General features: G+C 57.1%; 1 protein-coding gene across 1 annotated transcript in view; it reads left to right on the forward strand.

Moving 5' to 3' along the window:
* The first annotated feature begins 770 nt into the window (after positions 1-770).
* Positions 771-16,812, forward strand: part of Ell (elongation factor for RNA polymerase II) — a 44,530-nt gene continuing 28,488 nt past the window's right edge. The window contains exon 1 of the mRNA XM_006989154.4: positions 771-966. Within this exon, the coding sequence (XP_006989216.1) occupies positions 832-966 (135 nt within the window). The 5' untranslated portion in view covers positions 771-831. The remainder of the gene's footprint in view (positions 967-16,812) is intronic.

Below are 16,812 nucleotides of genomic sequence, written 5' to 3' on the forward strand. Positions count from 1 at the left end.
GAGCGTCGCCTCGGTGACGCAGGGCTCGGCGGCGGCTGGGGCGTGGCAGTGACCTGGAGTGGGCGTGGCTAGGTGCGTAGTGCTTCTTTAACTTCTGTGTGGGCGGGGACTCTGCAGGCCGGAGGCGTGGCCATCCCGGAACGCGTCCACAGGTTTCCCTCGGAGAGGGCGGGCTGCCTGGGCGGTGAGGGGCGTGGCTTCCTGGCCGGTAACCGTGAACAGGCTCATCACCGCGAGCTGGTGACGAGCGCGTCGGGGAGCGTAACCAGCCTCTCAGAAATAGCACAGCTCTGCGGCGGGTTGCGCGGCTGAGAGGCTTTGTCAGAGTTGGGCATGAGGGCGGGCTTCGAGCGCCTGGGGGCGTGGCTTCGAGCGCCAGGGCGTGGCTGTGAGCGCCAGGGGCGTGGCTGTGAGCTCCTGGGGCGTGACTTCGAGCGCCTGGGGCGTGGCTGTGAGCGCCAGGGGCGTGACTTCGAGCGCCTGGGGCGTGGCTGTGAGCGCCTGGGGGCGTGGCCAGCCCGCCCCGGGAGATGCCGGTGGGCCGCCGAGACCGGCCTCGCGAGACCTGTGGGGCGGGGCCAGTGCGTAGCGGTTTCTTGCGGGCGCGTTCGGGGGGCGCGCGGGAAAGGCGTGGCTAAAGCCGCGGGACTCGCGGTCTCGGGGCCCGAGGGCGTGGCCGCTCGTCCGCCGGCTCCGCCGCGGCGCGCGTGGAGGGGGCGTGGCCGCGCGGGCCTCATGAATAATGCAGCGCGTCGGAGGGCGGCGGGGAGGGGCGGGGCCGGCGCCCGGGCGCCGTCGCCGAGGAGGGGGCGGGGGAGAGATGGTTACAAGATGGCGGCGCTGAAGGAGGCTCGGAGCTACGGGCTGTCGTGCGGGCGCGTGAGCGACGGCAGCAGGGTGTCGGTGTTCCACGTGAAGCTCACCGACAGCGCCTTGAAGGCTTTCGAGAGCTACCGGGCCCACCAGGTGAGCGGCGCGGCGTCCCGGCGGGCGGGCGGCGCCGGGGGCACCTGTGGGGGGCAAGGCCGCGTCCGCACCTGGGACACCGTGACCGGCCCCGCCGACATCTCTCAGGTTGAGCCTGCTCTTCCGGCTTTTTGTAAAACAGGCCTTCCTGCGTAGCCCAGGTTGGCCCTGAACTGACGGTCATCCTCCTCCTCAGCCTCTTCAGTGCTGGGATGACAGGGGCGCTTTAGACGGGAGTTTTCGGGCCGACCCCAGATCCTGGACCCACTGAGCTGCCCACGGTGGCCGCGGCGGCCTCTCCGGTCGGCGCCCCGCACGGTCCTCCCGTCTTCCGAGGCCTTCGGGACTGCTCCTGGTTTGGGGACGGCGTTGGGGGCCCCGGCTGTGCCCCTCCTCCTGGGCCTCCCCCCGGGCACACCTGGATGCGCCACCCACGCCCTGGCACCAGCCCGGTCCGCCGGGGCCGAAGTTGGAGGTGTCCGGGGGAGGTGACCGGGGTGTCGGATGTGTCGGGGACGTGTGTTTGCCTGTGCTGGCGCAGGGGGTGTTGACGCGGTCGAGGGAGCAGAGTAACTAGGAAGGAATGTGGTTTCTTCCTGCCCGGGACATGCGCAGGACCATTGGCCAGCTAGGAATTCCTTCCCCAGTCAGCGTCTGGGGAGCCTGCCTCTTCCCGCCTCCCTCCATCACTTCCCTGAGCCACTTCCTGCCTGTGCTGGGCCTCAGTCTCCTCCTTTCTAGGACAGGATTGAAGCTCTTTGGGAAGAGATAAGTTCTTCCCTTGTCGGGTGCCACATCATGAGGCGGAAAGCGCCCCTGCAGATGAGGAGGACGGGGTGGCAGGGACTTGGGTGGTAGCCATTGGGTGACGGGCCCAGCCACTCTTCCTGGTTGGGATTCCAACCTGGAGTCTTTCCCCTTGGGCCATCCGACTAGTCCTGGAGGACCAGGACTTTTTCCAGAAACGGCTGGACCAGAGCGTGAGTCACCACGTCAGGTGGACTTGGTACCTGGTGGCGGTGGCGGCCTGGCCTGGCGCCCCACCACCTTCTCCCCAGCAGCACTGTCATACTGTTATTTTTAATTCCGGGTGTGTGTTACATCCCTAACCAAGCTTGGTTTTCCTCGTGTGAGGACGCTTGTGGAGCTGCAGGCCGCCATGCACGCACCCCACGGAAGCCAGCCATGCCTGCCGCAGGGTGACTGACCACGAGGGAGCCTGGCTGGCAGCATTCAGTTTGGGGCAGTCCAACCCTGTGTTTATCTGGAAAGCTGACACGGCACTTAAGTGGCACGGCGACTTTGAAGTTTAATCTCTTGTCAGCATCGGATCCTCATTCTATGTTAGCTTGGTCTCAAACTCATGACTCTCTAAGTGCCAAGGTGGCAGACAGGCACACACCACTAGTCCAGCTTCAGAGATACATTGTTTGTTTGCTTAGTTTTTCAAGACAGGGTTCCTCTGTGTAGCCCTGGCAGCCCTGGAACTCACTCTGTAGACCAGGCTGGTCTCAAAGTCATGGATATCCACCTGCCTCTGCCTCCTGAGTGCTGGGATTTGCTGTCAATCGCTGCCACTGCCACCACCACCACCTGGCTCCAAACTCTGGCTGTTTGTTTGTTTGTGGATTTTTTTCTGTTGTTGTTTTGGGGTTTTTGTTTGTTTGTGGATTTTTTCTGTTGTTGTTTTGGGGTTTTTGTTTGTTTGTTTCTTTTTTTTTTCCCCCGAGACAAGGTTACTCTGTGTAGCTTTGCGCCTTTCCTGGATCTCACTCCGTAGACCAGGCTGGCCTCGAACTCACAGAGATCCACCTGCCTCTGCCTCCTGAGTGCTGGGATTAAAGGTGTGCGCCACCACCACCCTGCTCTGGCTGTGTGTTTTTAAGTCTTCACTATGTAGTCCTGGTTTGACTGGGATTTGTCAGGTAGGCCAGGCTGACTTCCACCTCACAAGGTCTACTTGCCTTTGCTTGCAGAGAGCTGAGACTAAAGGTGTGTGCTTCCATGCCTGGCTCGGATTTAATCTTACTTCTGTGCAGGAAGGGGCAGGTTTGGGATGGTGGTCAGGAGGGACTTGGAGAAACTTTGGTGACTAGAGAGGTACTGGTCAACAGCTGACGCTCACAGAGCCAGCACCATTTCTGTTCTTCCTGCTTTGAGTTATGCCCCACTAAAAGCCACCTGCGCGGGTTGGTTACTCTGGCTTTTCCAGCCGCCGGGCCTTGAGCCTGCTGGGCAGTCGCTCACCATTGAGCTGTACCACCAGTTCTTTATTTTTAAAGACGTGGTCCTGTGCTGAAGCCCAAGCTGGCTGTGAACTCAGGGCTCTCCTGCCTTGGCTTTCCGTGTTGGCTTGACAGCTGTGCCCTAGCACAGTCCTGTATTTTATTTTGAATTGCCAGGAGCTTTTCTTAACTTCAGGGACTTGAAGGAACTAGCTGTGGAACGGCTGTGTGTGGCCTAGGGAAGGGGCTGGGTGTGTTTCAGTAGAGGGCTGCGAAATGTGTGGTAGCCTGTACTGGAACAGAAGACCATGCCAGTTCAGGGCACAGCCACAGGGACCACCAGAGTCCACCCTACCTGGGACTTGGGGCTTTTTCTCCTGGAATGTAAAAAAAGAAACAAACAAAAACACAAACTGCCTGGGGTCCCAGGGCTGGGTAGGATGAGGCAGGAGAGTTAGGAGCTCAAGGCCAGCCTGGGCTAAACAAACTTTAAAACGTTCCCAAGCCAAACTGGTGCTGATGTGGCACTTCTGTGTGTGTTGGGGCGCAGTGGGTGTGGCTTTAGAAAAGAGAAGGAAATGTGGTCTTCTCATCCTTCCAGAACAGCTGTCGGCTACCGAGAGGCTACGGAGAGGCACGTCCCTGACGGCCATGAGATTCCATTGTAGTTCATCCGTGTTGGCTAGGTGGGCTCGGTGGCCGCATGCACCCACCCTGTCCTTGGTGGAAAGAGAGGTCAGGGGAAATTGAGGGTTCCAGCAGGGTCCAGCAGAGCCTTGAGAGCCTATGGGCTAGCAAGGACCTGACCCCTCCAGACCCTTCTTGGGTCTGCAGACTTCCACTCCCACCTGAGCCCCAGCTTCTACTGAGAGTGCTCTGGCCTGCATTCTGCTCTGCCCCATGTCTCTGGGCAGCTGTCACTTGCCTGTAGGAGGCCACTTTCTGGGCCCATCCTGCACTGTCCTCCCCTGTCAGCATAGGGCGGGCCTGTGGTCCCAGAGGCACTGAGATGTACCCCTCATGTTACACCTGATGTTCTAGAATCCTCTGGAGTTGGCAGAGATGGGCAAGGGAGATCCACCAGGGTAGATGTCAATAAGAAGTGAAGTAGGGCTGGGTGGCGGCGGCGGCGGCGGCGGCGGCGGCGGTGCATGCCTTTAATCCCAGCACTCGGGAGGCAGAGGCAGGCGGATCTCTGTGAGTTCAAGGCCAGCCTGGTCTACAGAGTGAGATCCAGGACAGGCAACAAAACTACACAGAGAAACCCTGTCTCGGAAAACCAAACAAAAAAAGGAAGGAAGGAAGGAAGAAGAAGAAGGAAAGAGGAGGAGGAGGAAGAAGAAGTGAAGTAGGGCTCTGATGGTCAGATAGGGCTTCGAAGGGCATTGGGGGCCTGGCTCACTGTGCTGCACCATGGGAAAAGCTGAGTATGGGGCAAGAGGAGCCCCAGCTAAGCCCGCACCTTCCTGGCGTGGTTCACTTATCCCTGGGGACTCCAGCCTTTTGGAATTACCAGGACACTGCCCTGAACAGAGTGGGCTAGTGTTCCTTGAGGCACACCATGGACAGAGGGGTCTGTCCCAGGCTTCCTTTCCATGCACAGGGGCCTCAGGCCAGTCTGCCAGTGTCCCTAGAGTACACTCAGTGACTGAGGGACCGTCACACCTCACTGGCATGTCTGTGCTGTGCCCTGTTTTCAGAGGAAGCTGGAGTGTGACAGGATCACCTCCTTGGGATCACCTCTTGCTTGCCTGTGCCATCCATTCCAGTCAGCCCCATCGGGGAGCAGGTCCAGTTTTCAGGTGAGGTCACGGGTGGTGGCTCTAGAGGCTGAGTCACCTCTCAGAACCTCTAAGCAGGGAGGTGGCTCCGGAGCCAGGCATCAAGGCCTCAGAGGGCTGTGGCTCTGCCAGGCAGGTGCAGCATGCTGGTGTGGGCATCAGAGTGTGCGGCCTTGTGCCTTTGGCCTGCTGGGGCGTGGCTTCCCTGTGTGTGTCTCCAGGGAGGTGCTGGATGGTGCCGACCTGAGTACTCCGAAAACTAGAGCAAGAGGGAAGCAGCCTGGAGATGGAGTCTTCAGGGGCTGACGGTTGTGTGTGCCGAGGACTCAGCACCTCCCTGGCCACTGTGACCCTTGATTGTACTTCCGGCTGCCTGACTGTGGCCACGGTGACGGTGTGTAAACAGCAGGCACTCGGAACCCACCCCTCTGTTGACTCATCTGCAGGCCAGAGTTCATCACCCTGCAAGCAGTTTTGACAGCACACCGGGATTGTGACATCCTGGCGGCCTTGAGGGAGGAACTACCCAGCGTGGAAAACATGGCTGCTTTTCCTACTCACCCAAGCCAGGCCCACGGGAGACCCTGGATGGGGCGATCAGGGCACACACTGGACTCCTGCTGGTTGACCTGGGTGTTCTTGAGTCTCATAAGTGGATTTGTGTCAGCTCTGCAGTCCCATGGGTCCCTGGGAGTGTCTCCAAGTGGTCTCACGCTAGTGTGTGGGCAGCCACAGCAGGTAGACGCTGTCTGCTCTCACTCTTTTCCCTCGTAGACAGCTGTCATGTAGCACAGGCTAGCCCTCTGCTTCCCAAGTGCTTGGGGGACAGGTGTTGGCCACCACACCCAGCTGTGGTGTCACAGTTCAATCAAAAGAAAAGCTGGTGTCCAAGTAGGCCATCCTGAGGAGACTGTCCCACCAGTGTCACAGCCTGTACTCTAATGCATCCTGCAGGCAGGAGACTCCCTGCTGAGGAACCAGGCCCAAGGGTTTGGGGTGGGGGCAGGCACCCCATGATCCCCGGAGTCCCTTTTTGTCTGTTTGTAGCACATGGGAAACGTTGTCTCCTTTTTACTGTGTGCACAGCTGGCACAGAGGAGCCCCACAGAAGACAGCTGTGACTGCGCCTGCAGCCTGTAGGCATCCCATCCTCTCCACCCTACCACCCCACTCCTGGAGACAGGGTCTCTCTGTGTAACCCTGGCTGTCCTGGAGCTTGCTCTGTAGACCAGGCTGGCCTGGAGCTCGCTCTGTAGACCAGGCTGTCCTGGAGCTCGCTCTGTAGACCAGGCTGGCCTCAAACTCACAGAGATCCGCCTGCCTCTGCCTCCTGAGTGCCGGGATTAAAGGCATGCGCCACCACCGCCACAGACTCTTGATGGTCAGACATGCATGCGATTGTCTCTCTCTCTTCCCTGGTTGTAGACAGTTTGTTGTCCCTGAAACCTTAAAGCCTGTGCGGGTGGCCACCACTGAGCTGCACTCCAGCCAAGCTTTCCTGGCCGGTCTGTTTTGTTTGTTTGTTTTAATTTTTATTTTGTGTGAATGGATGTTTTTATCGATACACCACTTTCATGCCTGGTGCCAGATCGCCTGGAACTGGAGTTAGAGATGGTTGTGGGTCACCGTGAGGGTACTGGGAACTGAACCTGAGCCCTCCGCAAGAGCAACTGGTGCTCTCAACTGCTGAGCCGTCTGTCCAGTCCCTCGGTTTTTCTTTGTAACTCTGGGGATGGGACCCCGGCACTAGAGCGTGCTAGGAAGATAGTGACGATTGAGTGCCCCAGCCTCCCGAGCTTTTCATTTTGACCTCTGCACCTCCCACACTGCGGCACTGTGTTCCTTGGTCAAACGTGTGCTGGGTGTGGTGTGTGACCCTGGGAAGGTCTGCTGTGGGGAGCTGGAGGGCTGGCGCCCGGATGTGCTTTCCTGTGCACACCAGTGCTCTGGGTGAAGGTGCGCTAGGGAAGTCCGAGAAGTCAGCACTCGGGTCACTGGTACGGCCCAGGAGCGGTATGCTGAGCAGGGGGAGGCAAGCTGGAGGCAGCGAGGCCCAGAGGAGGCCAGAAGCTCTGGGCCTTGGCTGGCATCGCATCCCAGGAGCAGGCAGAGGACATGAGGCAGGTCTGAGGAGGGGGTTCTCACTTAGGGCCAGACTGGCCCAGGACGCTGCCTTCCCTGCCTCACCCCTTGGTGCTGGGATGATAGGTGTGTGCCATGACGACCCGCTCTTCTTTTCCCTCCCTCCCTCCCTCGTTCCCTTCTCTTTCCCTTCCTCGCTCTTCTTCTCTCTCTGTCCCCATGGTTTTTGTTCTCTTGGCCACTTCCATTCACTCTCTCTTTATAGAGATGACACCCCAGGGCCTGGACTCCACCAGGCAGGTGACGACGTGGAGTAGTGAGTACCCCGGCCACGTGTGTGCGTGCATGTCAGAGGACAGCTTGTAGGAGCTGGCTTTCTCCTTCCACCACACGGGTCCTGAGGATTGAACTCAGGGTGTCAGGTGCCATTGCCCACAGTCATCTGGTGAGCACCATGTTTGAAGGTGGCTTGAATGGGTGTGGCATTTTGGAAATAGCCTGTCCCTCCAGGTTTTCAAGTGACTCAGCATCAGATGTTAGAGTCAGCAGCGCATTGCATGAGTGGTGACTGGCCCAGTGGCAGGCAGATGCGGGAGGTGCTGAGGCCCGGGCTGGGGGCAGAGGCTCCATCACTTGGGCAAGTGTGACTGGAAATGCAGAGAAGGTGGCTGGAAGGTCTCAGTGACTCGTGGCCACACCTCCAGCTGAGTGTGGCAGCAGGCTTTGTAGTGTGCCGCCTTGGAGCCATGCAGCCCAGCTAGGACTCTTGAGAGGGGTGGATGCAGTTCCTGGAGGTCTGGTCATCTTTTGCACGGAGGACCAAGCTTAGTGTGGGGATGCCACTCTTTCTTTCATTCATTCATTCATTCATTCATTCATTCTGTCTCTGTCTCTCTCTCTTGTGAGACAGGGTTTCTCTGTGTCGTCCAGGCTGTCCTAGAACTCACTCTGTAGACCAGGCTGGCCTGGAACTCACAGAGATCCGCCTGCCTCTGCCTCCTGAGTGCTGAGATTAAAGGCGTGTGACATGGCCACCCAGCTGGGGATGCCGCTCTTAATATGTTCTGCTGAATTCTTCCCCAGTGACTGTCCTACACGCTTGGAGAGGGTGTGACAAAGCCATGTCCCCCTCAAAAAGCCAAGGGACAGTCACTGGTTGTGGTTCTTCAAGGCCACTGTGCCACCCTGGGTCCTGGTGTCTTGGGGCAGTGGATGGTGCCTGTCTTACCTTAATACAGACATGGCCCGTCCCTTATTAGCCCTCTGAAAGCTGGATGGCCAGTGCCATGCCGCCGTGCCTGCATGGCTCCCTCTGGGTAGGCTGCAGATCACAAGAAACGGCCAGAGACGGTGAGAGGCCATGTGCTGTTTTCACCCTGGACATCTTGCTGGGTTTTGTTTGTGTGTTTTCAGAAAGGGGCTCTCTACAAAGCCCAGGCTGTCCTAGAACTTATTATTAGACCAGGATATCCTTGAACTCATAGAGAACCTCTTGCCTCTGCCTCCTGAGTGCTGGACATGCACCACCGCGCATGCCCAGCCTATCCTCCAGTGTGTGTGCTCCCCTCACCCCAGCGCTGGGAAGGGTGAAGGTGTGCCATTGTGATGACTAGCCCTGCAGTTTTTCCTTTAGGTTTTTTTTTTTTTTTTTTTTTTTTTTTTTGGTTTTTTCGAGACAGGGTTTCTCTGTGTAGCTTTGCGCCTTTCCTGGAGCTCACTTGGTAGCCCAGGCTGGCCTCGAACTCACAGAGATCCGCCTGGCTCTGCCTCCCGAGTGCTGGGATTAAAGGCGTGCGCCACCAACGCCCGGCTTCCTTTAGGTTTATCTTTATTTATTCATTTTGGTATTTTCAAGACAAAGTTTCTCTGTGTAGTCCTGGCTGTCCTGAAACTCACCATGTAGATCAGGCTGGCCCAGAGCTCACAGAGATCCACCTGCCTCTGCCTCCCAAGTTCTGAGATTAAAGGTGTGCGACACCACGGTTGGCTAGATTTGTCTTTATTTGTAATTAAGTGAGGGTGTGTGTGGCGGTCAGAGGTCAGTACTGGAGTCCCCTCCCACCTTCATGTAGTCTTAGGAGCAGACTCAGATGGTGGGCCTTGAAGCAAGCACCTTTACCATTGGAGACCGGCTTGGGCTGTTGATTCAGAAGGGCCAAGTGACAGGAAGGTCCTAGTGGCCTCCTGGCTTAGTGACGTGGTGTGACCACTGCCCGTTGGTGGAAAGGCTTCCAAGCCAGTACCCTTGGGATACAGGATGAAGAGGCTTGGGGAGTGCCTTGGTGGTCCTTAACCCATGGAGGGAGGAGGGTCTCCGTCCTCACTGCTCCCCAGCCTTACAGCAGCAGGGCTCTGGTAGTGTCCCACGCTTGACGTCAGATCCAGCACTCCCAGCCCCTTGACTAGAGGTCGGCCGTGGCCTCAGGCATGGTGCTGGCCTTTCCTGGCACTGCGAAAGAGAAAGGTGGCCTGTGGGGAACTGAGACTTCTCCTGGCTGGAGCAGCACCAAGGCCATGAAGCCAGGAGCTGCCCTCTAGGGATGTTGAACAGGTGGGGCAGCCTTGGCTACCAGGCCTTCTTGTCTCCTTGCCTGTGTGTCGTCCCTTCGCCATGCTCTCCCTCCTAGACTGACCTCATGTCGCTGGCTGGAGGTGAGTGGGAAGGAGGGAGGAGGGAGGGTATCTGCTATCAAATTCATGGGCTGTGGGGAGAAGCCCTGACCTCCAGCAGGGGTGTGTGTACTCAGGTGCACATGGGTGGCATGACTGCCCTGCCCTGCAAACACCAGATCAGGCCCTTCAGTTCAAGAGCTGGTCTGTGGGCTGAGGGAGTCCTCACCTGCCCTTCCTAGTGGAGTGCCAGCCTTCAGGCCCGGGTAACTCAAGGTCTCCTTGCCTTCCCCAAGTGGTCCCTCTCTCTCCCTCCCTCTTCTCTCTGTCTGTCTGTTTGTCTGTCTGTCTGTCTCTGTCTCTCCCATGCTCCCCACTTCTCTCTCACAAATTGGTTCATTTTTTTTGAAGTAGGGTCTCTACGTAGTTTTGGCTGTGTTTGTCGCCAGGCTTACACATCAAGTGTCACTGTCTGCCGAGCCAACTTTGTGGCCCCTCTCTCATGGTTGTTTTGTTTGTTTGTTTGAGACAGGGTGTCTCTGTGTAGCCCTGGCTGTCCTGGATCTCACTTTGTAGACCAGGCTGGCCTCGAACTCAGAGATCCACCTGGCTCTGCCTCCTGGGAGCTGGGATTAAAGGCGTGCACCACCACATCCAGCTTCTCTCTTAGTTTTTTAAGGCAGGGTTTCTCTATGTAGCCCAGACTGCCCAACACTTGAGGTCCTCCTGCCACAGTGCTGGGTCACAGCTGTGCCACCTCCACACCACCCCCGCTCCTTCCTTCTTGCTCTTAAACAGTGGTTTTTCAGGGAAATTGCGCTTCCTGCTATGGACCTCGTGGTCTCCCCACATCCGGGCGTGACTTCAGGCCCAGCAAGGCTCTGAGATGATGAGGACACTGTCACATCCACAGTCAGTCCCAAGGCTAGAAGGTAGGCAGGACCCTCAGGAGAGGACCCCAGGTGTTCCCTGTCCTCAGCTTCTGAAGGCTTGTCCCCAGGATTCTGATGGTCCAGGACTTATGTCCTTATGTGGCTTGCCTGGTTTTCCAGAGGGTCCTTACAGCCTCTGTTGTCACAACTGTGAGGGGGACGATCCTTTTTGGTGTCCTGTGCTGCTCTTGGCTCAGTAGATGGAGAGGACACTGTCCCTGTGATTGCCCTAAACCAAGCCAAGGGTTCCGTCCAGGCTGCCCTGTCCTTGTAGATAATGTTTTAGCGTGACATCATGTGAGACAGGCTGAGAGTGTTGGCCCTGCCCTCCCATGTAGCCGCCTCCCCCCCCCCCCCCCCCCCCCCCCGCCCCAGCTGTGGTCTCAGGGTTGTACTGAGACTGGGGAGAGAGTCCCATGGCTATGGTGTTGTCCTGTCAGGGAATGTCCATCAACATCACATCGTCTGCATGGATGACATTGGGTTTCCCCAAGGTGCTTCCTGGGGACGCCTGCAGCCCAGGAACCTCCACAGATCCACAGGACAGTGACACGCCTGTGCTGCTTGCAGAGGGACCTAGGGGACACCTGGGTGTCCATGAGCTGGCTGGCACATTTGCTGTTTAAAGGCCATGCATCCCTGCCCTGGTCCCTGGTGGGCTGGAGCCTTGCAGTGCGAGGGAAGGAGCTTAGCATCTGGTCTGTTGCCTCACTCTGGGCGCTGACTGCAGCCCTCCTCTCTCCCCACCCAGCCCACTGCTGGTGCCTCCATAGGGGAGGTTTAGCAGTCCGCATGGCGGCTGTCCTGAGGCAGAGCCAGCAGACGGGGACAGCTGGGGTGAGTGTGTGTCTGTGAGAGCTGGACTCGAGAAGGCTTTCTCGTGTGCGTCCTCATGTCTCCAGGGGGCCAGTATTCAGGGTGGTGTGCCTTGTGGAGATCTCCCTGGGAGCTGTCTGAGGGCAGGGCAGACTGCAGCTAGAAGAGCGTGTTCCTTCCTGAGCCTCTATTTCTGGAGTTGGCCTGAGGCACCCAACGCTTGTTCCAGGGAAATGTGCTTGGCTCAGGACATTTGATGTGGGGAAGGGACAGTGGGGGCCTGTGCCAATCTGCCACGGGGGGTCCAGGGCATTCACCCCTCCCCAATTGACAAGGCTTCTCTGTTGGTGGCTGTCCACAGGTAGGAAGCCTGCTGTGCTGAGCAGGCTGGGAGCTGAGGTCTGGCCCTCCCTGCTGTCTTCCTCCTGCTTTCTCCCTTTTTCTTAGCACCTCCCCCAGGGAGGATGCTCTGTTTCCTCTCAGCTAGGAAGGTCAGGCTCCATCCTTACAGAACAGGGGTCTCCAGAGCCTGGCATGATTGACAGGGCCCCAGCCACTACTGTTGTAGCTTCATGAGGTGGGTGCAGCTCCTGTCCTCAAGGAGTGGTACTGCCCAGGGCCTTGATTGGATGATTGTCTGTCCTGGGACCCCAGATGTCCCCACCCTCACTTTTCCTTCCCAGCTCCTCTATTGTGTGAGTACATTGAAACCCTGGCTACCTTAGGAGGTGACAGGGACGCCAGTGAGGGTAGCTGTGACGCCTGGAGGCTCAGGAGCTCAGGAGAGCTGCAGGTGTGCCCAGCCCCTGCCATACGCCTTACCCCAGGGTCAGGGCATGTGGACTTTAGAGTGAGGTGGCCTACAGCAGGGAGCCCAAGGGGACTCGCAGATCACCTGCAGGCCAGGTACTTTATATAAGGTGTGGCCACACCAGGGCAGCAGACTGGCATGTACCAGTAGAAGCTGCCTGCCCCCATGCATCTGTGACCCATATCTGGAAGGTAGACTAGGATGAGAGCCAGGGTCAGACCCCAGACCTCAGTCCGCATGCTGGAGTCCCCACATGTGGACCTTGGGTGTCCTAGAAGCCGAAGGATGGCTTGGTGGGAACACAGCTCAGTCACTGAGAGGCCTTTGCGAGGTGGCAACAGGAATCATATTTGCAGCTCTCCTGGGCCGTAGTCCTGATCTGCCCTGTGGGACTAGCCCTCTGCTTGTGCTTGACAGGCAGCCGGGGGCAGCCAGGTGCCTTTGCTCTGAAGCCCAGGTCCCTGGCCTCCCTTGGGAGGCAGATGGACACCATGGCTGACTCCAGGAAGGAGGTGATTGGGGGTATGAGCTGGCAAGGCTGCACTGTCTGGACCTGAGAAGGTGTGGCCGTTCCATGGTTCAGCAGTCCCACCTTCCAGAGGAGGTGCTTCTAGCCACTTCAGTCCCTCTGTCTCTGCTGTCCTGTGACAACTCTGGCCCTTAGCCACTTGTGGTCAAGCCGGAGGCTAAAATGGTGTGTTTGTGCTAGCGAAGGTGACGAGGTAGTCATAGTGCCCATCGGGACTGCCCACAGGCTTGCCCCACTTTTCTCAGGATGAGCGTCTGAATACAGGGGAAGCCCTAGGATAGAAGGGTGGGGCGTGGGGCTCATAGGCCAGGTCAGGACTGACCCGTACCTGGTCCCTGTATCACCTGACTGCACACCAGAGCATTTGATGAGAAGTGTTCAGTGCTTAAAATGGAAGGAAACACTAGAAGGCACAGACGTCACCACAGTCGTGGCCTGGCAGAGTCAGGGGCACTGCCCTTTGCTTCCAACTGGAAGGTGGCTCTTGGCTTTAGTCCTCGCAGAGGCAGAGGCACTCTGTGAGTTCAAGCCAGCCTAGTCTACATAGTGAGTTCCAGGCCAGGCAGGGGTACGAAGTCAGCTGCTGTCTCTGAGAATATATATGTATGTATACATGGGGGGGGGGCGCACAGGCCACAGTGTCTTTACCGGGCAAAGGACTATGGAGTCACTTGGTCCTCCCTTTCCACCTTTGTGTGGGGTCTGGAGGCTGAGCTTGTGTTCTGGCTTGTGTAACAAGCACTTTACACATTGAACTGTCTTTTGGACCTCATTTGTTAATTTTTTGAGACAAGGTCTCACTTTGCAGTCCAGGCAGCAATTTGTGGGATCCCTCGGCCTCAGTCTGCCCTGTGCTGGGATCCCATGTTTGTCTACCACGTACATACAGTGGACGGGCTTCCTTTGGCCTGGGTTAGGGTTCCCTTTGGGGACAGGAGAACTTCCCGAGTGGGGATCAGGTTGCTGTTGCCCCCAGTGGATCTGACCATCTGACTGCCCCTCTCCTGGTGTACCCCCAGTGGATCTGACCATCTGACGGTCCCTCCCCTGGTGCACCCCCAGTGGATCTGACCATCTGACGGTCCCTCTCCTGGTGCACCCCCAGTGGATCTGACCATCTGACGGCCCCTCTCCTGGTGTACCCCCAGTGGATCTGACCATCTGACGGTCCCTCCCCTGGTGCACCCCCAGTGGATCTGACCATCTGACTGCCCCTCTCCTGGTGCACCCCCAGTGGATCTGACCATCTGACGGTCCCTCCCCTGGTGCACCCCCAGTGGATCTGACCATCTGACTGCCCCTCTCCTGGTGCACCCCCAGTGGATCTGACCATCTGACGGTCCCTCCCCTGGTGCACCCCCAGTGGATCTGACCATCTGACGGTCCCTCTCCTGGTGCACCCCCAGTGGATCTGACCATCTGACGGTCCCTCTCCTGGTGCGCCCCCAGTGGATCTGACCATCTGACGGTCCCTCTCCTGGTGCGCCCCCAGGGCTTTCTCTCCTTCACCCCGGCTCCTCTTGTCCAGACGCCCAGTGGGACCTCTCTGGCTCCAGTTTGTCTCCAGTGGCTTCTGTGCGTCTCTCACTCACGCTGGCTGCACTTGTTGCTTCCCATCATGGCTCAGGTGCCCCGCACCCTGCTTCTGTTGTGTCAGCTGGGTGGTGGCATGGCCACTATTCTGAAAAGCTGGCTCTGCCTGCCCATGCTGGACAAGTGGCCTCCCTGCCCTTGAGTCTGGCTACTTGGTGTGCAGCTTGTTAGGACTTGAAGAGCTGGCAGAGCAGTGGAACTGTGCTTGCTGCCCTTACCCTGAGCTCTATGTGCCTCCCAGACCTGGTGCACTGATCTTCAGTCTGTATCTGCTGCTCTGGGTGACACAGGGCCCAGCATCTTGCTGGGTGACTTCTAGGTCATGAGACAGTTTTGGGAAAAGCCAGCCCACTCTTCCTTTCTTTGTTGGGGCCTGTCTCATCAGCGGCCCGATGGGGATTTTAGTTTGCCCAGCACTTTTCCTCCTGGTCCTTGCCCCTTTGGTCACACTGTGACCTTGGCTGGAGAGCAGCAGGTGGGTGACACATGGGATTCTTTGTTACTGGGTTTTCTTTTTTTAATTCATTTTTATTTTGTGTGCATTGGTGTTTTTCCTGCATGTATGTCTGTGTGAAGGTATTTGATCCCCTGGAACTGAAGTTATAGACAGTTGTGGGTGCTGGGAATAGAACCCAGGTCCTCTGGAAGAGCAGACAGTGCTCTCTCAACCGCTGAGCCACCTCTCCAGCCCTCTTGTTTTGACTACATAGCTTTGTCGTCCTTGACCTCACTATGTAGACCAGCAGGCTGGCCTTGAACTCACAGAGATTGACCCGCTTCTGCCTTCCAAGTGCTGTACACATGGAATTCTGAGGCTGCAGGAGGCAAGCCTGTCACCACGGTCCCATGCAAGGTTGTGGATTCTCTTCCTGACTTGGGCTATCTACAGGACTGGCCTAGGTCCCTTTATCAAAGTAGGTCTTGTTTTGTTTGAAGATTTTAAAGGAGCATTCAGTAAAGCGAGGCAGGAGCTAAAGGGAGCTAAGACTCTGTGTGTGTTGTTTGTGTCTGCATGTGTGTACACAAACGCAGCATGTATATTGTGTTTTGTGTGCAGCTGGAGCTGTTGCACACACTGTTTCCACAAGAGAGTTAGATTTCTACCTCCCTATGACAAAGCCCAGAGAAGCTGAATATCTTACTAAGGTCACAGAGCTTAAAACTGGCCCACCCATGTTGGACGGAACATTCTAAGCTCAGCTGCTTCCAGGGCCCTTGTGTCATTCCAGGTTGAGTGAGGCAGGGCTCCTGTATGTGTGTGCTCCTTGTTCTCCTGCAGCCGGCCCCAGAGCACCAGGACAGGGACCTCTTGGTTGTCCTGTGCACCTGAGTTTCCAGTCCTGGCCTTGGCCATTGTGCCCAGGGTGGGGGGAGAAGCTCTGCCCCATTAGAGCTGATTGAAACCCGCCCTGGTCCTGGTGGGCCCTGCTTTCCCCACAGAGGTCTTCCCAGCACTCAGCGGTGTACAGTGGGAAGCACAGGTGCCCTGCCCAGGGTCTGCCCACCCCAGACCTTCTCTCTGAGAAACAGATCATCCTGGCTGGTTCCGAGAGTTCATATGGAGAATTAGACCTTTAATAACTTCAAATAACTGCCTTTGTTTATTTAAAGGCAGTCAGATAAAGGCCAGGCTTGCCTTGGACTCTAGCTGAACATGACCTTGAGCTCCTGATCTTCCTGTCTGAGCCCCTGAGTGCCGAGAGGTGGGTGTGCAGTCTCTGTTTTTGTGGTGCTGGAAGCCAGGGCCACACATGCTGGGTGAGCACCTGCCTACCCAGCGGCAGTCTCAGCTCCCAACCCTTCAGAGCAGTGTTCATCTCTCAGCGCAGAGTGGACTCTTGGAGACATCTTTCTCTTACCTGCACAGCACGTACGCCTGTGTTCACGGGCATTGTAACAGGGTCCAGTTCATAGTACTGTCTGTCACCAACAAAACACCTACCATCTTGACTTTCTTTTGAGGGAATACCAGCCAGCATAATAGGGAACCCTTAAAGCAGGAGGAAGCAGGGCTGGCCTGTACCCCTCAATATCTGCCCTTAGTGACCCACTTCTTCCACCAGATTCTACTTCCTAAACACACACACACACACACACACACACACACAACAGTGCCCCTGGCTGGGGAAGAGTATGCCCACACATGAGCCTGTGGGAACCATTCACGTTCATATGAAAGTGATCTGGGTGCTCACAGTCCCAATCCCTACAGTTGCAAAGGTTTCAACATTGTTTAAAAGTCCAGAGTCTCTGCTGAGTCTCTGTGAAGTCCAACCAGTTACAGACATGCAGTCATGCCTGTTCTGGAAGATCAAGAGTTCAAGGTCATCCGTAACTATAGTCAGTCTGGCCTACATGAGACCTTGTTTCAAAAAACAAAAAACCTTCAAGTCACATGTTCCTGACATACAGTGGCACAGAGCAAGAGGTATAGGCATGGCTAAAACACAGTGAGGCATGGGAAACT

This window comes from Peromyscus maniculatus, chromosome 17, assembly GCF_049852395.1.
Source record: "Peromyscus maniculatus bairdii isolate BWxNUB_F1_BW_parent chromosome 17, HU_Pman_BW_mat_3.1, whole genome shotgun sequence".
NCBI lineage: Eukaryota > Metazoa > Chordata > Mammalia > Rodentia > Cricetidae > Peromyscus > Peromyscus maniculatus.